General features: G+C 32.4%; 2 protein-coding genes and 1 non-coding gene across 3 annotated transcripts; 2 read left to right on the forward strand and 1 right to left on the reverse strand.

The window, feature by feature from the left end:
• Window positions 1-186: 186 nt before the first annotated feature.
• LOC148610157 (uncharacterized) lies at window positions 187-7,242 on the reverse strand. Its single transcript, XM_088542265.1, has 5 exons — window positions 7,128-7,242; window positions 4,701-4,823; window positions 3,333-3,498; window positions 2,476-2,578; window positions 187-1,425 (listed from the first exon to the last, which is right to left on the reverse strand). The coding sequence occupies exons 1-5, from the start codon at window positions 7,198-7,200 to the stop codon at window positions 214-216; spliced, it is 1,677 nt and encodes a 558-aa protein (XP_088398391.1). The 5' UTR covers window positions 7,201-7,242; the 3' UTR covers window positions 187-213.
• LOC148610158 (serine/threonine-protein kinase PLK1-like) lies at window positions 7,239-23,043 on the forward strand. Its single transcript, XM_088542264.1, has 13 exons — window positions 7,239-7,653; window positions 9,313-9,420; window positions 9,678-9,794; window positions 10,650-10,867; window positions 11,226-11,321; window positions 12,472-12,671; window positions 13,196-13,309; window positions 16,451-16,549; window positions 17,708-17,803; window positions 18,058-18,211; window positions 19,140-19,269; window positions 19,935-20,051; window positions 20,537-23,043. Exons 1-13 carry the CDS (start codon window positions 7,549-7,551, stop codon window positions 20,771-20,773), a joined length of 1,791 nt encoding a protein of 596 aa, XP_088398390.1. The 5' UTR covers window positions 7,239-7,548; the 3' UTR covers window positions 20,774-23,043.
• LOC148610159 (small nucleolar RNA Z159/U59) lies at window positions 18,499-18,574 on the forward strand. The gene has a single exon (XR_015914850.1). It is a non-coding gene; the product is annotated as a small nucleolar RNA Z159/U59 (small nucleolar RNA).

Genomic DNA, 23,043 nt, shown 5'->3' on the forward strand with positions numbered 1-23,043 from the left:
ATATTTCTTTAATTGATGAACTTTTTGTACCAAATAATACAGCTAAATGATTTTAATTTCAAGAGAGTGATTTGGGGATTCAGGCTCTTGAAGCCTCTAGTCATTTTAGGCGCAGTTTATCTTTTCCATTGTAATTCCTTAACTTCTATCTTAAAATCTTTATTGGAAAATGAAGAAAAAAAGAAAAATGATGAATAATTTATTCCTATATATTTACACCTTCCTTCTAGATTTTGACTTAGAGTTGTCACATCCTTTTTTACCTGTTTTCCACTTGTTCAATGATTTATTGTTTTTAATTTTAGCTTGTCTCTGCTTTTCACTCTCTGCCATTCTTTTCTCTTTTCTCTTCAATTTTTTGGTCACATCTACACTATACCCAATATGAGTTGCATACCCTGGTACATCACTAATACTAGAACCTTTAAATGCACCCTCAATATCCTGAAGCACTTTCGGCTTTTTTATTTTTTTGTCATTTTTCATTTTAGTGACATTGTCAATATTTTCTGATTTTACACTTTTTCCTTGAATTTTCTCTGATTCTATTTTATGTTTCTTAGCTTTTTTGTCTCTCTTTCCATTTTGTAAATCAACACATTTCATTCCTAACTCTTTAAGTCCTTCCATTAAATTTGCCTTATTTTCCAATTGCTCCTCTGTTTCTGGTTTCCTCCATGTTTTCTTTTTGCTTTCAGCACTTTTACTGTTTTCTCCCGATTGGCCCTCACCAACTGGGTCACTGTTTTTACACAATTGTTCTAGTTCTTCTTTTGACTTTTTCTTCTTTTTCTTTTTATCACATTTTTCATTAGAATTTTCAGCAGAAATCTGACCTGATGTTTCTTCATTTTTAGATCTCTTCTTCTTTTCTTCATCATTGTCACCATCTTCAACAGAATTAGTCACACTAACATTTTCGTCATTATATTTGTCAGACTTAGATTTCTTTTTCTTTTTTGAAGGGACACTTTCATCGTCCTCCTTTCTTTCATCTGCAGTTGATAATCCGTTATTTTGAGAACTAATTTCACCATCTTCTTCTTGCTCCTGTTCATGCTTACGTTTTTTATTTTTCTTCTTTTTAGCCTTCTTGTTCTTTTTATTTTCATATTCATCGTTTTCCTCAACTTTATTTGAGCTACTATCCTCACCCTCACTATCGTCACTTTGTCCAATATGAAAACTGACTCGCTTTTTTGAGTTGTCAAAATCACTCTCTTGAATGAAAGAATTCTCTTTGTTATGTTCCTTTAAAATGGAATGTAATTCTGGCTCACTGGAACTCTTCCTTGGAGAGTTTTTTAGTCCAGCCATTTTCTTAGCAAAGTAATCCTGAATGCTCTGTTCACTTTTAACAGTTATAAATCCCGTTTGTTTAGCATTTGATTGAGTTTCATCAGAGCTTTCTTCACCAGAACTGGCCTGTAAAGGTTAGAAAACAATTAAAAGGAATATTAGAACTAAAGAAGAAATATTTACAACTTCAGTAAGAAAATATAACAATGGAAGTCAAAGGCATATCTTTCTTTGTGCCATTTACAGCTCTAAAGGATGAAGGCTGTTCTTTAAAATAAGAATTTCAAAGGGTTATGAAATCTTTTAAGATCTTTCGAAACTAGAATGATATAATAAGAAAAAAATGATTTTTCATAGGTTCTGTCTTTATAGCAGGTTTTAAGCTATTAAAAAGACAAAAGAAGTATCAAGATTTCATAAATATATCCCATATAACATTTTAAGGTGTTTAAAATGAAATTATGAAATGAAAAGTGGAGGTCACAAAAAATAACAATGCATAGAAATGGATAAAACCAGAGGAGTCTGAAATCTTACAAAAATGGCTGAACGTGAGCAACTAACATCCTTATAACTATTTAATGAAGTAAGACTATTCGTGAAATTGTAGCCTCTTACATGTAGTATGAAATGTCTTTGGCGCCTATGTAATAATACACCATACCATGCCACAAAACACTTCATTCTGGCCCATTGCCGTCTACAGGATTTATAGTAATTTTAGTAGGACAGGATATACAAATGTTTTGTTTTTTTTTTCATTCAAGACCTAATTGCCTCAATGTAATTTTTCATCACAAGCACATTAGCATATATATGAAGTACCTGGTAATGGTTTCCATGAACATTTTAAAGGGATATCAAATAACAGCTTCAAAGAATTTACTGTTTAACAAGAGCCAAACTCAGTAAGCAGGTACATGTGTGCACAGAATTGTGAGCAGACATCTAAAATCATATCAACACATTTGTCCTAAAACTTAGTTTGGATTGTTTTCCCTTCCAAACATCAGAGAAAAATCATCTTTCCTCATAAACACCTCTACATAACCAAACCAAGAGTTTCATCAATATCTGTTTTATGGTTAAGGAGGAGTAGCACTTGTAATCAATGTAATTTCTTAATTGCCCTACACTTTGTGGTTGGGGGATATAATCAACTAGGGATCTTCTTACCTCTTCAGGGGAATCATCTTTTGTTGATCTTCTACCAAAAATGCAATCAAGGTCTTTAGCAGACTTCAGTGAAAGATCTTTACCCTGTGTAAACTTCTGGTAGCTAGTAAAAAAACAGCAAAAATCATCTTGTACTGTCAGTTAGAAATTGGTGCTTATACATTTTTACTTTTGAAATTTCCTTCGAGTTCTTTTTCATTTAATGAATGTATTCAATTTCTGATTAGTTTATATGCTATAACCTAATTTGGGTCCGTTTACACTGAATATATCCATTACTTATATTAACACTGAGTAAACAGCAACTTTAATTTTCCCGCCGTGTAGTAATTCTAGTGAACAAATTGGCCACCATTTTAAAATCAGTGGCAAGACGCCGTCATTTCATCACTGGGAAATGTTCAGTTATTTTCCAAAATTGAAGACACAGTTATTAAAGCAGGAATTTGACATAAACCCGGCGGACATAAAGTTAGTTAATAATTTATTGTCACAAAAACGTTTCAACGTTACAATGTGAATGAAAACATTGTTTCGGATGTAGACAAACAAAAAGTAGTTCCGTAAAAGGTGGGTGTAGCCTAAATAGCAAGTTAGTTTATACAATTGAAAAAATGTTGATTTTTGTCGACAAACCAATCAAATGACAGGATTCTCATCAAATTAAAATATTTAAAAATAAATTGCACATTTAGATCTGATTGAACAACAACGTTCACTCATTTAAATATAAATTGCCTTATGCAATTAAAGCACATGTCAAAATATGCCATAAAAGCAAATTCACAATAGAGAATGCATGTTATGATGATTGAATCTGCAACAACACAAGATTCAAAACATTACTACCAACTTACTGAACACGACTTCTCGACGTTTTGGATTTGCTTTCCAGGCTAATGACTTTGTCTTGTTTTTCTTTCTCCTCAGATGGATTGGACTGGTTTAAGTTGGATAGCAAAGCATTGAAATCATCCTGGTGAGCTATCCAAGTGTCTGCATAGCTAGCTGAACAGCCAAGCCCTGTGTGAAATGTGTAGAATTCATGATATTCAAGCTATTTATAAAAACAGAGACCTATAGTTAAAGCGATAAGAAACTTGTTAATTAGTCAGTTTATCAATAAAATTATCACATGGCATAGAACGAGATTCCCTGACCTTTCCACACATTTATCAAACTTCATTTTCCTCTTTTGATGAAATGATCTGAAAAAAAATTGTAGCAGACGCCCAGAAGACTTGAAAATGGGAAACGGAAGATTTTAGTCAATTATCTGCAAAAACAAAAAAGTTGTGATAGGTAAATGTGAAAATAATTAATTTAATTTTGAATTATTTTCATTTTCATAAAAATTAGTGGGTAGGTAACTTGTGTTCAATACTTCTTTTTTTGCTTGTTTTGATAGAAAGAAAAATGTGGTATGGACATGAATAAGATATAGTATAGGAAACTGATTTCGCTATTCACAATACTTTAAAACTTGTGATTTAAATTGTGATTGTTGATTAAGTAAGTACGAGATCTCGTTCCATGCCACGTGATAACGCGATATTTCAGTTAGTTGTTAATCTCTTTAATTACAGGTCTATGATAAAAAGGAAATTTCCGAGATTTTAAATTTATCCTATTTTCTATGTCAAGATGTATTTTGTTGTTATATTTTATAGAATTTTCTTTAAAAAAAAGTTACACATGACGGTAAGTGACCTATGAAGAATATCAGAATTTGTGATCCTGTTTTAAAAAAATTTCAAAGGATGTTTTAAAGCAATTATGAACAGTTATGTTAATGGTTCTGGCATCAGAACTCAATATGTACAGCAAACACCTGTCTAAACCAAACCACTTCTAGATGGAGGTATTTATTTGGTTAAAGCAGGTTCAAACAGATTCAAATTATATTGAAACTTGTATGAGGAGAGTTAGGGAGATGTCTGGTTTACATACATTTTCGGTACATCCAGGGTTCAGTTCTGCTAAAAACCTTGAAATCTAGATTTCACTGTACATTACTGCCTAAGGGGATTTTGTCATTCCCATTTACAATGTGGATTTCATTTTTTTCTGTTGGCAAGACTAAAATTAAATGCTTAAGTTTACAAATATTGATCCTCAACATGCATGGAACTTTTTTCTCCATGAACTTGCTTACAAAATGGGGAAAAAAAAGAACACAAGTAATGACATTAACACAATTCATGAAAACAGGCATAGCTACTCACCAAGACTATCATTTTTCAAAGACACTTTGACATGATCTACATGTCCATCTTCTTTAGCTCCTAATCCTTTCCCTTTAGACCATCCAAATTTCTCCAGCATTTTCTGTCCAAATTTGGAGTCATCTACAAGAAAAAAAACATACTACTAGCCTAAAGTAGCAATATACAACACATTGTTTTCCAGTTTTAAAATATAGGATAGTTACAAACTTATGAGGATAAATGCAACAAATATAGAAGCCCATTAGGGCATTTAATAAGAGATAGCACAAGTTTTAAAGGCAAAGTACAGATTATTATTTGATAGAATAAAAAAAACAAGCACAGTGGCTTTTAACAAAAGTAAACAGTTACTTTATATATAGTATGATACGATAAAAACTGTACTACAAAACACAACATACTAATCTTATCAATAGAATCTATCATGTTGATCAAATCATCAAACCAATGCTTTTCAAGACCTTATACATTATAGTTAAATACAGTGAAATCCCATGATTTTGCATGTCCCCTAATTTTGCTTTAATATCCAAAGTTAAAGTACATTAACACCTGTAGAATGACTATTCTAATGTTCACAGGTCTTCTTCTTTTTAAGAATTCTCCTTTACAAGCTTGCAAACAAGAATTCCCATTCCAATTATATTTGTGCAGCTGTGAAAGCTTTTTTTGAAAAATTCTCGATCATTTAAGGCCCAAATTTTGTCTATTTTTAATTGGTTATAAATTTTACACCTTCTGATGTAGTTCAATAGTGCCAACTCTCTATCCCCATGAGACTGACACATTTTGAAGCTGATTTGGCGACATTTTCCTTTCATCTATTGACTTTTGCCTTTTGCAATAGGGTATGTAAGTCTCGTCATGTGACCCTGTGATTTCATGAGAATGGGTCTTAGTCTGCCATTCAAAAGCATTAAGATTTGTCATTTAGAGAGCGTTGAGTTCAGTGTTAAGGGCAAAAATCTTTCTGTGTAAAAAATCAGATAAAAATGACAAATAACTATTTCTACATGATAAATGTGGTAAGAAAAAACGTAAAGTAGAAGATTTTGCATTGTTATACAGCTTTGCGAGTATCCGGAAGTAAACAATAAAATACAGATCAGTCTTCAGTTTTCAATATGTTCTACATTGGAAATTCCAGTAAAGAAAATGAAACTAGAACGAGACTTACATACCCTTTCAAACCTTTGCCAAATCTCACACATTTACACCTTGAAAGCTCAGCAGCACTGTAGTTTCATTTCTTAACATTCTGTTCACTGTGATGTGAATACTACTGACATTACATTGTAAAATTCAAAAACTTTTGTTGATTAAAGGAGAAGACTACGTTACTATGCAAGTCATGAATATCAAAACTTATCTGTCAAATGTTAATGAAAATTAAATGGGAAAAAATAGTTTTCTTTTCTTTCCAAATTAATCTCAATTCATTAATAGTGAATTCGAATTTCATGTGCTTATGGGTGCCACAATGATAGGTTGAGCTTAGACGTCACAAAGTCATTTTATAAAGTGAAAGTAAGTAGGTAGTAGATTACAATGTCCAAAGAAAGTGCAAATTTGAGACCTTTCCCTTAATTGCAAACCAAAATACACAGAACAGATTGAAGCAAAACATGTAAGTAAATGTCAGAATTTATTGGCAGCTAGAAGACTAGTATTTTGGAGGAAATATAATGGCTACTTCCGAAGAATATTCATGTTACAGGTCAAAAAACTGTTTGAATATTTCTCTTTTATCATTTGTGTAACCATAAACTTGAAATGACAGCATGTTTTGATAATTATAAAAACAAGATCATGGAAATATTAATGTAATATTTTTTGTTTTCATATTATTATGCAGTACTTGTATCAATACCGAACAGACTCAGTGACGTCACATGTTAATAAGAAGCTATCGGTAAAAATCAATAAAGTCTGTGTATGAGTCTATGACTATGACCAACACTATCATTATCAATTCCTTCAAATAGAAAGGCTTTGCGAGATAGCTACTCACATAAATATCAAATTTTACATACCCTTGTGCATTTAACATTAAAGGTTGTTTATTTTTGGTTACATGTGTATGAATTTTCATAAGAGCCTAACTTTATGCAGAGGTGGTCTTTCCCTTTAAATATTTTGCACCTAGCACTCGAACTCGTCAAAGAAATTGATACACCTAATCTACAAAAATTAAATTCCTTATTCTGCAGACCTCTATCATTAAAAACAATATTGTAGTCTAACGATTTCGTTCCATTGTTGTTGCCTATGAAATAGTACCCACTCAACCCCCCCCCTTTTTTTCAGGTGAACCACGTGTTTAGTCGTAAGAAGAGACGATGGGCAGTGAATGATCTATGGGAAAACAGAGAGCTCGTTCGTCAAATCTTTAAATCAAATGGTGGAAAGGTTTAAACTGCACACCTTTACTCCACGCAGAACCCCTAGGGTCTACAGAAAGTTTCTGTTTTCTTCTAGGCTCGGCTAGCATTGACATCTTGTTGATGTGTATTGCCCCTTTCGTCACATCCGCATCTATTTTAAGAAACGTTATTTATGAAAAAATCTGGTGCCTTCCGAAAAGCGACAAGAAACAACATGTCCACCTGGTGGACGAATCGTAACCAATCAAACAACCTGAATTTGTAATCAGCCAATCAAAATTTTGTTGATTTGAATACCTTCCGAAAGCAGAAATTTGAAATTGGCCCGAAAGACTTGAATGGAAGAGGAGTACGTCGGGAAAAACATCACAAAAAGCTTTTAAAACTTCATGCAGTGGCCGTAAAACAGTAATTCACATTACAACATCGTTAGTTCTACGCAATAGGGATAAGATTTAGCGATGTCGAGGGACAGGAGAGATGAAATGAAGAAAGATATTGTGCCCGACTTGGTTCTTGATCCAAGTTCGGGCAAACGATATTTGAAAGGGAGATTTCTCGGGAAGGTAATTCAAATTTAACGCACTAATGTGAGCATTAATAAGAATAAATATAATAACAACGTTATTCCCTGAATTGTTTTTCTATTTTTTATGTTGTCAATGTTCATACTTATTGATTTATGCAAGTTCAAACACGTTTTTCATTTGTTTTTGTTAGCTGTCCGCGGTGTCTTGAACTTACTCTGACCCGTTTTTGGCAAAAATTAGTATACCTAAGCGGTTTATTATTGAAATTGACTGAATTAAACACTCTTTATATCTTAGAATTGTATCAATTGGTCTAGTATACACAGAATTGATTTAGACCCCCCTTTTTTTTAAATGTCATTATACTGGATTTATACTTTAATGATACATGCTCACTGAGAACATATAATACTATGGCTTTGCCTTCTTTCTTACTGATTACTGTTGTACATTAATATCAGAGGCACCCAATGGGGAAGAAATGTTAAAACTTAAAAACTAAAACTTGATTTTAAAAATAATGATTAGTCAGTGACACTGTGTGGAAAGTAAAGATTTCTTTATTTCTATTGCACTGATCAGTGAAGACACTGTTAATAGATTCCGGGTATTTTGGTCATACATTGTACCACCCACTGTAGGTGCATGCACAAAAATTGCTCACGTGCATGTATTTTATGCAGACAATTTAAATTTGATTTTCAACCAATTCCGGAACTAAAGTCTGTACTAGGATAGCAAAACTGTTCCATATTAATTGATGTGTTGTGACAGGAAGTGCAATACATGTGCTGCACAAAAATAATACATAGCTTACAAAAATTATGTATGCCCAATTGACATTTATACCATTGAAGTTTTTGTTATATTTTAATTTGTGTAAACTTGATGTTGATTGCATATTTGGTTTGTTTATTGATAGAAAAAATGTCAAAACTTTGAAGAGCACGTATATATATCAGACTTTAATCCAAATTCAGTTAAAGTGTGTAGACAGTGTAAAACTGCTGTGATTTATTTTTTATACAAATGTATGTGGACAGTAGCTTGTTATGAATTAAACAATCCCTTTTAACTATAAATGTAAATGTCAACTTAAGATCTTAATCTTTTAATCTCTATCCATTATTTAAAAGCCAATTATGGATACAGATTTATCTTGTTTGAACCAAATTAACCCAGTTTATAGCATGTATAATGGCATTTTTTCAATGACTTATTTTCTGAATGTTAATACATGTACATTGTGTACATGCCAAGAGTACCCATTTTTAAAACATGAAAAGTAATTAAAATCCACAATAAAATATAGTAGTTCCTTAAAAGAGTTGTGTGTAGGAACTAGAATGTGCAATTTTATTTAGATATAAGTTATAATACATGCCAGTATTTTTTGAACTTATACAATGTATGAACTTTTAGTGCAATTTTAAGAACTATCAACAAAGACCCTTCGATTTTATTCCAGACCCATCCAGTCATTGACCTTATTATTTAAATGTGCATGTATACTCAGTTTCCAGATTGCAGCATTTGCTATTTTCCTCTCCCCAAGGAATTATTTAGGGCCTCAGTGAGTCATAGCCAGATTTTTTATTTTAAGGGAAAAGTAATTTTTATATAGAATGTCAACTGGATTCAACATGATGGTATTGAGATTTAAAATAAGGTAATATTATAAATGCATAATTTTAGGGTGGATTTGCCAAGTGCTATGAGTTGACAGATACAGAAACAAAGGAAATATTCGCAGGGAAGATCGTTCCAAAGTCTTTACTTGTGAAGCAACATCAAAAAGATAAGGTTTGTATTTTACCCCTGTCTGAAAGACATTTTTCTTTGATGAATAAGGTTCTTTCATACTGCAAGTTTGAGTAAACTGTTATTTTACAGATTTGTACCTTGTTTCATAAAATAATTCTTATCATATCCCACTCATTTGTGTTCACATATTAAAACAGTCAAATTGAATTGCTTATTATTTAACAAGTTAGTGATTTTAAAATATAACTTGTGTAAATTTTGTATGTTATGGATACACGTAACCTTTTGTTTTGCAGATGACACAAGAAATCAACATCCACAGAAGTTTGGCACACAAGCACATTGTAAAGTTTCATTCTTTCTTCGAGGATGCTGATCATGTGTACATTCTACTTGAGCTGTGCCGTAGAAGAGTATGTAAATGTACTATGTATATAAAAAGACCTTGTTTGAATGATTTGCACCTTTAATATTTTAAATATTGTATCAAATAATAAGTGGGTACATAGTCTTCTTACATTGTATTTAATTAAACATGTTAAAAATACAAGTACAATATACACTGTAGATAAAAAAACTAATGAAAAATATTTTCATAACTTGACCACATCAAATATAGACTTGTCAGATATAAAACAAATTATACATGTACAGTGTAAATGAATACCTCCTACCTACACAAAGTATAGTAAGGTAAGAAAAAATAGGGTAGGTAGGTAGGGAAATAAAAATACATTTTACTCTTGAGTTAAAGGAGAAAAAATCCTAGACTTTTACTGTGCTTGAGCAAAAATGGCCTTGAAATGTTTAGTGTAGGCACAAAAAACTAGGGTTTGTAGGGCAGCAGGAAACAAACATATATTTCTTTGGCCTGAAATAACATATTACAGTGAAACCAGTCCTTTCCTTCAAAATTCTCAACAACTAGCCCGAATAATAGAGGACTGTATAGGATTCAACTAGCCCGAAACAAGTAATGTACAAATCATTTCACTAGCCCTGGGTTAGTGGCTAAAGGTGAAGACTGAGACTTGCCTTAACTGAACTGTGTAAACAAGGCATCTTATCAAGTCAATTTATATCAGTTTCAATATGTTTTGTATCTGTGCAAAGAAACACCTTAACATAAGTGGGAACGAAACCTTTCCATGTAGACAGGTTTCACTGTATAAGTGTAATTTAAAATATAATATATGAAAAGACAAATCATATCTTTTAGATTTTAAATCACTATTACTCAGTTTCATTCCACCCTCATTTAATTGTAGTCCATGATGGAGTTACACAAGAGAAGAAAAGCCATTACAGAGCCTGAGACCAGATACTTTGTTAGACAAGTCATTTTAGCTTGTCAGCATCTTCACAATCATAAGATTATTCACAGGGACTTAAAATTAGGGAATTTGTTTATAAATGATGAAATGGAGGTAAAAATTGGTGACTTTGGACTAGCAACAAAGGTGGATTTTGATGGAGAAAGAAAAAGGTATATATGTTTCTTTAGTGAAGGACATCTTTGTCAATGTCTTCTGTCATATCTGATCCTAAATTATGCAAATTGTTTTGAATAGATATCCACAACTAAGAACATAGATAAGTTTTCTAACCCTGAAATTGAAGTGAGCTTGCCCCATTTTACAATACAAATGTTTATTTGCTTTAAAAGTGTATCCTTGTTACAGTTTTTGTCTAATGATGACTTGATTTAGATTAAACTTGTAAACAACTGTGTGTTACTTTACCCCTGCTGACCACTGTATCATTTCTTACTGTTGCCCTTTTTATGTCAAGTTTAAAGCTAGTGTTCTCTGTACATTTGTCAATGGGTGTTTGTCCATTTTCAGAACACTTTGTGGAACACCCAACTATATTGCTCCAGAAGTTTTAGGTAAAAGAGGTCACAGCTTTGAAGTAGATGTTTGGTCAATGGGCTGTATAATGTAAGTTGCTTTAGAATAAGAGGTTCTGAAATGTCATATACTCTATCTAGAATAAAAGCTTAGAGATGTATGTATGTATTTTCAATTTCTATTAGTCAAAACTTTTTAACCCTTGTCATGCTACGCCCGGACTTGTTCGGGATTGCACCATGTTCCGCTTTATCGGTTCTGGCAGTGTAAATCTGAGTTTAGGAAAGCACAATCTGTACCAATCTGCAAGCAGCGTGACTGTGCTTTAAAATTAGGCTATCTGATATAGAGTTTGTTAATAAATAATGACTTGAAAGCTAAAAGAAGAGGTTAGGAGTTTCCGCTGTAAACAAAATTGATTTTTTTGTGGGGGGTAGGGTTCATTTCTCGGACCCTCACCAGAGCAGAATTAATCTATAGTACTCTATTTTGCCTGGAAACTAAATAAGAATGATTTCTGTCACCACCATTACGATGAAAACCCCTTGTATTGACTACTTCCGGTTTGTGGACAAACAGGGGCCAAAAATTGGAAAAAAAATCCTCATTTTCACACGAATGACCCTTCAGGGGGCTCCCAACTCCCACTTGTGACTGTTTTTATTTGGCTTTAGTAGCCTTCACGGTCTTCAGGCTGTAGGATGAATGTGCTTTGGTTCCTAATTTGTTCCCCATGAACCCCACAGGTAGCAAATAATGACCAGAAATGGACAAAAATGACCATTTTCAAGTGACGGACCCATTTTCACGCGTTGATGCAACCACCCTCCCAGCACTTCCTCACCACATCCACCCCACCCGTGATCACCCATCTTTAATTTATATGTATTATCAGCATCAGTACCATTGTGCAACTAATTTGCATAAGTTTGCAAAATATCGAAATCTAGACTTTCGTTCAGAAATGTGCAGCAAGACAAGGGTTAATGGGAAATTTACCATTTGTAATGATTGGGGACAAAATAGACAAAATCCTTTAGATTTTTTCTAATACAAATGTGTTTCAAAATTTACTGATTTGTATAATAGTCTTAATATGGTGAAAATGGTTATATTTAAATATACGTTGTATGTTAAAACACATATTCACAGAACTACTAGTGTTTTCAGAACATCTTCTAAAAAATTTTTATAATACTCATTCACTTAGAAATATAATAGACTCCATTAATTTCTTCAGATACACATTGTTAGTTGGTAAACCTCCATTTGAGACCACATGTCTGAAAGACACATACATGAGAATAAAAAAGAATGAGTATCATATACCATCAAGAGTTAGTAAACCTGCAGCTGTACTGATCAGTAAACTTCTCAGGGCCGACCCAACAGACAGACCAAATATGGACCAAATACTTGATGACGAATTTTTGCAATGTGGTAAGAACAAAAGTTTTGTGTTTGATCTCTTAAAATTTTATAAGAGTTAATTCTAATGTAAGTATTGATGTCTCATATTGTTGTAATGATTACTGTGAAAGTACTTGAAAAGAAACACAAGTTTGTGGATTCTTGAACTTGTGGTTCTGAGGTTTTCAGTATACACATTAATGGAAATCTCATTTTTGTTGGGAACCAAATTTAGTGTTTAGCCTAACCACGAAAATGTATAGCCCATGAACAATAGTACTTTCAAAGTATCAGAACTGGGTTGTGTAAACAAATTTTACATGGTTATTATGGTTTTAATCAACAGGTCTGCACTAATAAATGCAAAATATATTTGGTGGCTGTCTCATTTTTGCACAAGCAGATTTTTCTTGCTCCTTTTATGAAGTATTCAGACTACTGTTACAACATCGAGACTTCAAGTATTTAAAACTCTGGGACTTTGACACAAGAGTGTGTAAATCATTCCTACAAGGTTCTTTTTTTTTTTCACTATTTTTGTCATTATTTTTCAGGTTATTTACCACCAAGGTTACCAACCAGCTGTTTGACAATGGCTCCAAGATTTGACACATTGGCCAAGTCAGAGTTACAGTCAAGGAAGCCGCTTCTAGAATTAAACAGAGGAGGTTATTATTAAAAAAATATATTGAGGCTTCTTAATATACATTGCATACTGGAGGGTTATATAAAACCCTCCTATTCATTAATGTATGGTATGTTAAAACTTTTTTGTTTTATATTATAAGGCCAAATAAAAAAATAAGTGTGTTCCCGGTTTCCTGATTGACCCTATTTTTTTTAAGGCGATTTGCCGACCCGAGCATTTTTTCGGCAAAAATCTGAAATTCCAGAGTTAGTCGGATCTCGTTCTGGCATTTTCAAACATGGATCACGTTGGGCTTTGCCAATATTTACCCAAATAATCAAGTCGTTATATTATGTTCCCTACGATTAGGGTGCACTATACAGTTACATCAAGGCGCACTGTTTCACACACCAAGTTACCTCCGTCAAATTTTGTAAAACTTAAAATTAGAAGTTGAAATTTGGTGGATATATTGTTTAAATGTAGATAAGCATTTATACATAGACAGATGTAATATATATTATGGTAAACAGGTGTAATTTAAATGAAGAATGGTATCAGGAACATTTCAGTCCCTGCCGTATTAGGTTCTCTCCTCAGCATCAGATGGCTGATTTTCAAAATACCTTATTTCGCATGAAATTTTTGGACTAAATTTTGTGAGAGAATGAATCAAAAAGGGTCTTATTATTTTTACCTTTTATCCACCTACTCCATGCATGCTTTCATCCTGTGGTAGTGTCTAAGTGCCTGATATTTTATAAAACGTAGTATTTGGCTGTTAGTTTTGGAAAGGCACCCCTGATTTGTACTAAAACTCAGTAATATTTTTTTCAGTATGTTACCATGGCTACTGGATTTTATAAGAATAATCACTAAATTACTTATAAATGACTTGAAACTCCACACACCAAGGATTTAAAAAATATGCACTTTTTTATGACAAAACACTAGAAATTTCTGTGCGGGCTGCTTCAAAATAGCTTTATTTCAACTAAATGAGACAAAATTTTCAGAAATGACCTAACTGTATTGTACTACCTTACTCCGTTGACATTGAAATGGATATGGAGAAGAGTTACGCCAATGTCGCAATTTGCGATTTTTATTAGATCTGGTGACAAAAATAACCTGTTGGCGATTTTTCTCCAGGCCTAGGTTTTGTATATTAAAAATAAAACCGACAAAGTTTGACAGCAACGGATATTCTCTCTAATTAAAAAATTGTGTTGACTCCTGGTCAGAGTTGAATGACCATAACCAATTTACGACCGAAACCAATCAAATGTAATTAGACCAGGTGATCGTGACTCACAATATCATCATGGGAGATGTCAATCAGATGTTAACATATTATTGAGTCAATCATAACTCATAATCTGGTCAAAGGTAAACACAATCATGACCATGTTCATGTGGCTATATACAGGCTTCACAGCCCTTTTAAACCATATGATACAATCAGAATCAGATTTACCTTATAACAGAATAAATAAAATCCAATTAACAATAATCCCATCAGGAAGTGTCTAAAACACTTCGAAACGCAAGAATTGATAAAAGAAAATGGATGACATTTGTTTACACTTTTTTGGCGGGAAAATCAGTAAACAAATAGAATAGGTATTCCCAAAATGTAATTAAAGAAATACTGACGGCATTAAGTAATAATTATTCTAAAATCTAGTAGGGGTACAAATGATAATTTAAAAGGAACATAATTAATGGTCCATAGTAGTTTCATAGAAATTTTATCACTTTTAAAGAATCCAGTTCGTTGAAAATTTATAGATAAAAAATCAAATCATACTTTTAGATAAATTTAATTAGACCACGAAGGATAAGGGTCAACATGTTTATATGTGCATAGTAATATAAAGTCGTTGATAGAAGAAATATACCACCTGTTTCTGGAGTAGTACTTTATTATTTTGCATGTAAAAAGTGACTAATGGCTTTAGATTCTGACTAAGACTAGAACTTAAAACCTGCTTTATACATGCATCAAGAGTGAATCTTGGGTACATGTATGACATGAATGAAGGGATTATTTTGTTGAATTGACAAAGATAACTCATCAGTGGACTAAGTGCCATATCTTAAAAAATACAATAAATTTTTTTGTCACACATTTTTGAAAGTAAGCAGCTGGCAAATCTTCTGGGGTAGGTAGAATTTTGGAAGCCAGAGCACCCTCTATAATATCACCCAACATGGCGGGGTACATTTTGCAGGCCCCATCCAATCTACAAGTTACATATCTATTGGCATTAAAATTCCTTAAATGTAACCACATGGATAAGAGAAAAGAAATCATGGTTATAGATGAAAACTGCTGGTTTACACTATGTATCACCTACATCACGAATTATATCATATTTCATCTTCCCTATTTATGAAATCTTGAGGTTTTCCAAATTTAAAGATATTGAGTACTTCTTGTATTCAATCATTATTTTGATTTGATCTTCCTACATATTTGATTTAAATGCTGCTGATGAGCAAGTATTCTTTAAACACATGTACAGCATATCGATATTTACAATGTATAAAACTGGTATTTTTTGTATTTAGACATATAGTGGCTACTTTTTTATTTAAAAAAAAAGAAAGAAAAGCCTACCTACCAACCTTATTTTTTTCAGACTTGAAACATGAAACACACATATATTTTTTGTTTGGCCTAATGCAATGCCTTATGAAGAAATAGTTCTTTTGACAGTTCTCAAATTCTTTAGAAAAATAGAATTTTCCGAGTGACAGTTAAAGAGAGAGAAAACTGGCACATATTTGTTTACCGGTAACTAGATATATATATATTAACATAAGTTATGAAGTTTTGACAGAAATTACATAGTATCTCCATTTTAAATCACACTAATTAGGTCAAAATATGATGCTGTTGATACTTTGTGTCAAGACTTTCAAAACTAATGTTATATCATTATCTGTGATATCACTTTCATTGTGATACAATGATAGCAGTTAGCAGACAAATATATCAGGGGAACAAATAATGAAAAGAGTTAATATTAACATCGGTAACTTTTATTGTAAATACACAAATATTAATGTAGACATAAACAAAGCAGTTCATATACAATTTTATGTATGGTTTTTCAAAAGGAAAAAAAGAATTTTGAATTTTTTTAATTTGCATTCATTCTGTTTTTCTTCCCAGATGGCAATGGTCGACCCCAAACAGCATTACCAGAGGCAGTAAAAATGTATGACAAACAGATGGCAGAAGGTGGTGAAGATGAAGGCCAAAGAAAACCCAGTAAGTTGTAGAGCTGCACTGTGAAATATCAATTTATTCCTTGGGATGTCATTAATTTGAACTTGAGTTATTGAAGGTTCCTGTGCAAGTACCTACTTTAGGGTTTTCCAATTTATATAGACCTACTCCACTTTGAAAGGTTAAGTCATAAATACAACCAGTATCTTGATGAACAGATTAGTCCTTTTATACTGGTTTTATTCTAGCATTTGGTAATTAGTTTGACATTGCTTTGTTAATTGAATTAAAAATACTGATAATGTTGCCTGAAAACACTTATTAACTTAATTTCAGTGAAACATTTGACAATTATGTATAACTTATTACCTTATAAGATGAAACAAACCATTCTGATCAGTATTCACAAAAGTATATGTAGTACAGTGTGCCAATTAGTCAAATATGAAACCATGCAGTTGCAGTGTTAATCTTTCTTTTATCCTTTTGAAAATGCTACAGTCGAACTTCACTTGCTCAAACTCAGATGGCTCGAACACCCGGGATTTCTCGAACACAATTCAAAGTACCAAAATTTTCCCCTATATAATAAATATAAATGACCTTGGATTTCTCGAAAACTTGAACCGACTAGTCGGTCCGTTCGGTAATAAATCTCGGAGAATAAACCTCACTAACTCGAACTCGTCAGCCATTTTGTCAGCTTGGGTAATAAAAGGTGTGAAAAACTCAAACCCTATCATTAATCAGTGTCATTTCAGTTAATTACAGGTAATATTTAAGTCATCACTAATTAGGTAGTTTTGATAAAACTGATTGGTTCGAGAATGTTCCGAAGTCAGTATGATGAAACCATGACTTAAAATCGGACGAAAACAAATTATTGACCAATGAACCCTCTGGACGTTTTTAAAAGAAAACACAGCATTTTTAATGTCCACAAATCAACACAATCTTCCGACAGCGAATGAAAAAGATCCACGAACTAACACAACTTCCAAGGAAGTAAGCAATTTCTAACGACAAAGTCGAACTCGGACCAGCAATGAAAGAAATCCGGAAATATACGAACTTCAATTTCTCGAACACATTTCAATGGTCCCTTGGAGTTCGAGCTACCGAGGTTTGACTGTATATTATCTTCTGAAGATTGAAAGTATAAATGTGTTTAAAAACTTATTTTTCACATTTCTATGTAAGGTGATGAGCCAGCAGACTATTATCTTGGAGATCTTTTTGCACAGCTGTCTGGTGTCTTGGCTTCAAAACCATCAGAGAGGGTTGTGATAATGGAGGGTAGGTAAAAAGTTCATTTGAGAATTTGTGAAAAAGGTATAGTTCTTTATAGCTATCTGCATTTTTTTTAAGTACTTTAAACGTGATGTCAAGTAAATTTAATTGTTGATTGAAGAGCCTTTTTTTCAAGATACTTAGCAATGGTTTCAATTCTGAAACCTAGGTAAATCATGAAAGGGACTTATGATACAAGTAACTGAAACTAAAATACAAAGAAAATGAAGAACTATAAGATTTTTTCTTTTTTATTTCAGAGGATGCAGAAGATCCAGCACTGATACCTATTTACTGGGTCAGTAAGTGGGTTGACTACTCTGACAAGTATGGTTTGGGATATCAACTGTGTGATAACAGTGTTGGTGTATTGTTTAATGACTCCACAAGACTTATTCTTCTGGCTAATGGAGAGTAAGTGATTTTCTAGACATGTATCAGATTATTTCATGTACTTATTCTCTATACCCTAGTTTGAAATCCTACATCCAACTGGTGCAACAAAATCTGGAAAATTAATTGATACTAAGAAAATTCGTAAAAGTGATGTCATAAATTTCTAAGACTTATTGGAGTTACTATGGAAATTTAGAATAATTTTCTGGCTAAAAATTTTTTTTAAGTTTCATAGTGCTTAGACAAGATCTTTATTAGTCAAAGTCTGTGTGATGTCTTTTTTTCCCCATAGTGTACATCTTTCAGTGTATAATGATGAGAAAAACAAGACTTTCGTTCTTCTGAAGTTCTATGTGGAAGATCTTATAGGTCTGAATACACTGCTTGTCTATTAATTTGGCTTCTTTTTTAGTCTTTAAAAAAGTCTATTATCCTGCATGTTTCCATGTTCCAAGAATCATAATTTTTGCTATTCCTTGGTTTTATTTACCCATTAATATGGGTATAACCCCATAATTTGATTTGTAACAAACTTTCTGATTGGTTGGTTCTCTTTGAGCAAACCAGGTTGTTTTGTATAACCTGCTTCTGTACTATGACATTAACATTGATTGGTTAGCACTACATAATTTAAATAATCCCTAACAAAATATTGTTTTGATTACGAGTCAATAATTAACATTTGGACTGCCACCCATTAGAAATTGAATAATGAAGAATTTTCTCATTTTTGAACAGGTTATACTCAATAATCTGGTTTAGACATGTGTAAAGTGATTTATTTCATGTAACCTATTCAAAAATAAGAAACATTTCTGAAAGGGAAATGATAGTGTATAAGGCTTAATTATGGTCAATTGTTAGGTTCACAAGAATTGAAATGTTTAGCAGTTTCTAAGCAGGACATTTCATTAACTTTTTGTAAAACCAACTACTTGCATTACAGGAATGTACAGTATATTGAAAGAGATGGAACTGAACATTATCACACCCTCAAAGTCTTTCCTGAAAATCTTACCAAGAAGGTTACATTGCTCAAATACTTCAGAAACTACATGAATGAACATTTATTGAAGGTAGGTGTTCTCAGTTGAGTGAAATTTTGTTCTTAATCACTGATTAGTAATTTTATGTTCAAATGTATGTAAGAATCTGGTAACTTGTGAAAAATATGAATCATGCTGGTCATAAATCAACTTCTCTAACAATATACTTTCAGTCAAGAAAGTCTTTGGTATTTGAAAGGACCACTGTTTTTACTCTTTGTCACTGGTGATATAAGCGAATTTTTCATTTTCTTGAATAGTTTTGCCTGAGTTATCTGCCCCTGAAATGTTTGAATTTCAGTGTTTTTCACTCACTATGCCAAAATGTCATATAGTCAACTACATTGTCAAAGTGCAATTTTATTTCATATCTAGGTTTCACCCACTGCCTTATTACAGAGGCTTACACTTTAGTTTTAATCTTCGTGGTGTATTAGATGATCCACTAGTAATGACAAATTTTCAATGAGTCTCTAAGTCTGCTGTTTTCCTTGCATTATATACATGTATAACTGGATAAGTGACATTGTGAAAACCATGTTTCATAGAGGATCACCACAAAAATGGAAATATTTTTAAGCCAAAAAGTTATTTTTTATTGTACAAAAATTTGATTTTATGTACATATCAATATATTTTCATATGTCTACAGTTTCAGTAAATAAGACATACTGAAATTGATTATAATTTTGCAGGCTGGAGCCAACATGGTACCTAGAGAGGGAGATGATATGACCAGATTACCCTTCCTGAGGACCTGGTTCAGAACACGTAGTGCAATAGTCTTACATCTCAGTAATGGGACATTACAGGTTAGTTTGAGTAGCAATTAGCACCTGTGAATGTGAAACCTGTCTTCTTTGGCCAACATCTATTGATGTATCCCTGTTCATCCTGTCCAAACCAGGCATCTTCCTCAGTGACTCTGTTCAGTTTGAATGCTCTCTGAGCTTGTATACATCAAGTAAATCAGTCAAAAAAAGTTCAAACTGACAGGCTCAACTGTATTAATATTATACTCAAAGTTATTGAATAATATAGGAACCTTCCTTTCATTGGTATGTCATAATGTGCACCTTATAAGTACAAATTCTGAACTCATATTAAGGTTGACTATTATACATTTATATAGTTTGTATGCACTGAGATTCTCTGTAAATTTGAATAGACAGTATTTTCATATAACAGAATTTGAAGAACGCAGTATCCCACTGAATTTTTTTGCTACATCATTCATAGTTTTTGTTTGCATTTTTTATTTATTTATTTATTTTTATTTATTTTTATTTTTTTGCAGATAAATTTTTTCCAAGATCATACCAAGATAATATTGTGTCCAGTAATGCAGGCAGTGACTTACATTGATGAAAAGAGAGACTTCCATACATTCAAAATCTCACTAATTGAGAAATATGGTTGTGCTAAAGAACTGTCTAGTCGGTTACGCTACGCCAAGACAATGGTAGAGAGACTTATGACTACAAAATCTTCTGGATCTGGACGTATACGATCGGCAAATCCATCTACCTCCTAGTAAATGGGCTGTGTGGGTTAAAATAATGTGTCACATGTATTGCTAGATGTCGTTCTTGCATCAAAAGCAAAGCTTATAAAATGGTTCAGGTCCATGTGTTTTCTAGATTTTCTGTGATGACATAACCCTTGTAATATTTGAACACCTGATAGGGATTGTTTGCACACAAAATAGGATAAGGTCAGACTTATTTTTGGGACCATAACTCATTTATTTATTTTTTTCAAACATTTTTCATCATAGAATTATACCAAACAATCATATGCTATTTTGGACTTTCATCATAATTCAAAATAGTCTTCACTTATATTTCACTTATTTAAAAAAGAGTGTTCATGAACTCAGCAGATTCATAGATTCTCCAAAAAAATTAGTCATTGTTAATTATTCATTATTGTTAAGTGTGAGGGGTAAGATTTTTCGAAACTTTGTCCACTTAGTCAACTATTTGAAAAAAAAAATTCATAAGGCTTTGATGTAAGCAGATCTTAAGAATCGAACTGCAAACGAACAATTTTCCCTAACATCAGAAAATGAACAAATGATTTGAGTGTTCATGTGAATGTATTGATTGGCTTGTTGGTGTACCATGGTTACTTACTTCTGTTTTTAGTAGTGCTGTCTTATGAAATTTGTGTTCTTGAAATTGACCTGTAAGTCCCATTCAAGTCTTTGGTTCTTTTAAATGCTTTTAGTCCCCTTCTTTAATGAGAATCATGGGCTTGATGTGTTAGATGGGATTTTTTATTTCTCTTGTGTTATAGGCTTTGCGACAACTTGGGGAAAACTTGTGCTAGTTTTATGAAATATTGAAATTCCATAAAAGTTTGACTTTCCTGTTGGTTTTCTGATATAAATCGACAATTTTTAGTAAGCCCCTAAAATTTCAAATTGCTAATCAATGGCAAATTTTATTACCCGTCAAAAAATTAGTCTGGCCAGGAAAACGCTCGTGCTAATATTTAGTCCAGCATTAGGAACGTGCAGTCAAGTAAAATTCAATACTGAAAGTATTAATATAATGGAACGTTTTGTACTGAAGTGATATTTTGAGATACACTTTTCTTTATTTGATCCTTAGAATTCTTTTTACAAAAATGATCTGGGATTAAAAACATTAGCATTTAATCTTTTAGGAAATGCATGTGTGTGGGGTTTCTTTCTTATTTATAGTGAGTGGGAGAAAGAAGTTGTGCATGTGATGAAGTTTAAGTCAAAATACATTTGAGTCTTGTACATGTATGAATGGAATATTAGATGATAGATTGTGATATGACATGTGCCCTAGTTGTTATTGTTAACAAGTCATACCAAAAGGGGCCTTTTGTTGTTAGAATCATGTATTAATTACCCAATACAGTTGTAATCATTTTCAGGTCCTTATGTCAAAAACTTGTCATTTGTCTCTTTTCTTGTTCTTTGTTTTCTTTTTCTTTCCTTACTTTTCCCCACTTTGTCAATGTCAATGGAATCAAAACTTGTTTATGAAATAGTTATATGTATTCAATGTGTCAACATTTTAGGTTGCCAAGATTTTGATGTAATTTGTTCCCAACAAATGAAAACTAATTGTCCATGACTTTACAGGACAAATGTCTTCAAATTAACTTCATAGCTGGAAATTATTTTCAGCATGTCTAGATATTGCTTGTGAACTTAGATACTATGTTTGCACTATTTTTAAAGATTCATTGTTTCTATAGAACAGTTAGTAGGATTGATCATACTTATAGAAAAATACTACATATCCTGACCTTTATCACCTGGTCATTTTGTAAATTTAAGTACTGCTCATCTAAAAATCATGCAGAGTGTGATTCATCACTTCATCACGAAGCCTAGATGTATTTGATAAACAGTTTAAATTGCCTTTTCAGTATTCCTTTCTCTAGGCATCCTGTACATAATGTGATATTTTTTGACTGGTTTAAGTATAATAAAAAGGTTGAATACACCTTTTTTTTGGGGGGGGGGGTGAATTTGCCAGTAAATTTTTAAAGTAGATTCTAACTATGAAGTGACCCTTTAAAATACAAAGTCTTTAAGACCTTCTTATGGGTTTAAAAGCAAAGTATCCTTGTAGAAAAGATATACATGAATCATTTTCTGCTTTTGCATGACTCTTAGATGGAGCATCGTCTTCCCTTATCTTTCAATCGCAAAACTATTTTGGTATGAATATTATGTAACACTTCACAATTATGTTACTATTTTTGTGGTTTATACATTTCTTGAGTTTATATTTATGAATAAAAAAGCAGGGAACTCAG

The sequence above is a fragment of the Perna viridis genome, chromosome 8, assembly GCF_037379345.1.
Source record: "Perna viridis isolate PV_CMFRI_1.1 ecotype Kerala chromosome 8, ASM3737934v1, whole genome shotgun sequence".
Classification (NCBI taxonomy): Eukaryota; Metazoa; Mollusca; class Bivalvia; order Mytilida; family Mytilidae; genus Perna; species Perna viridis.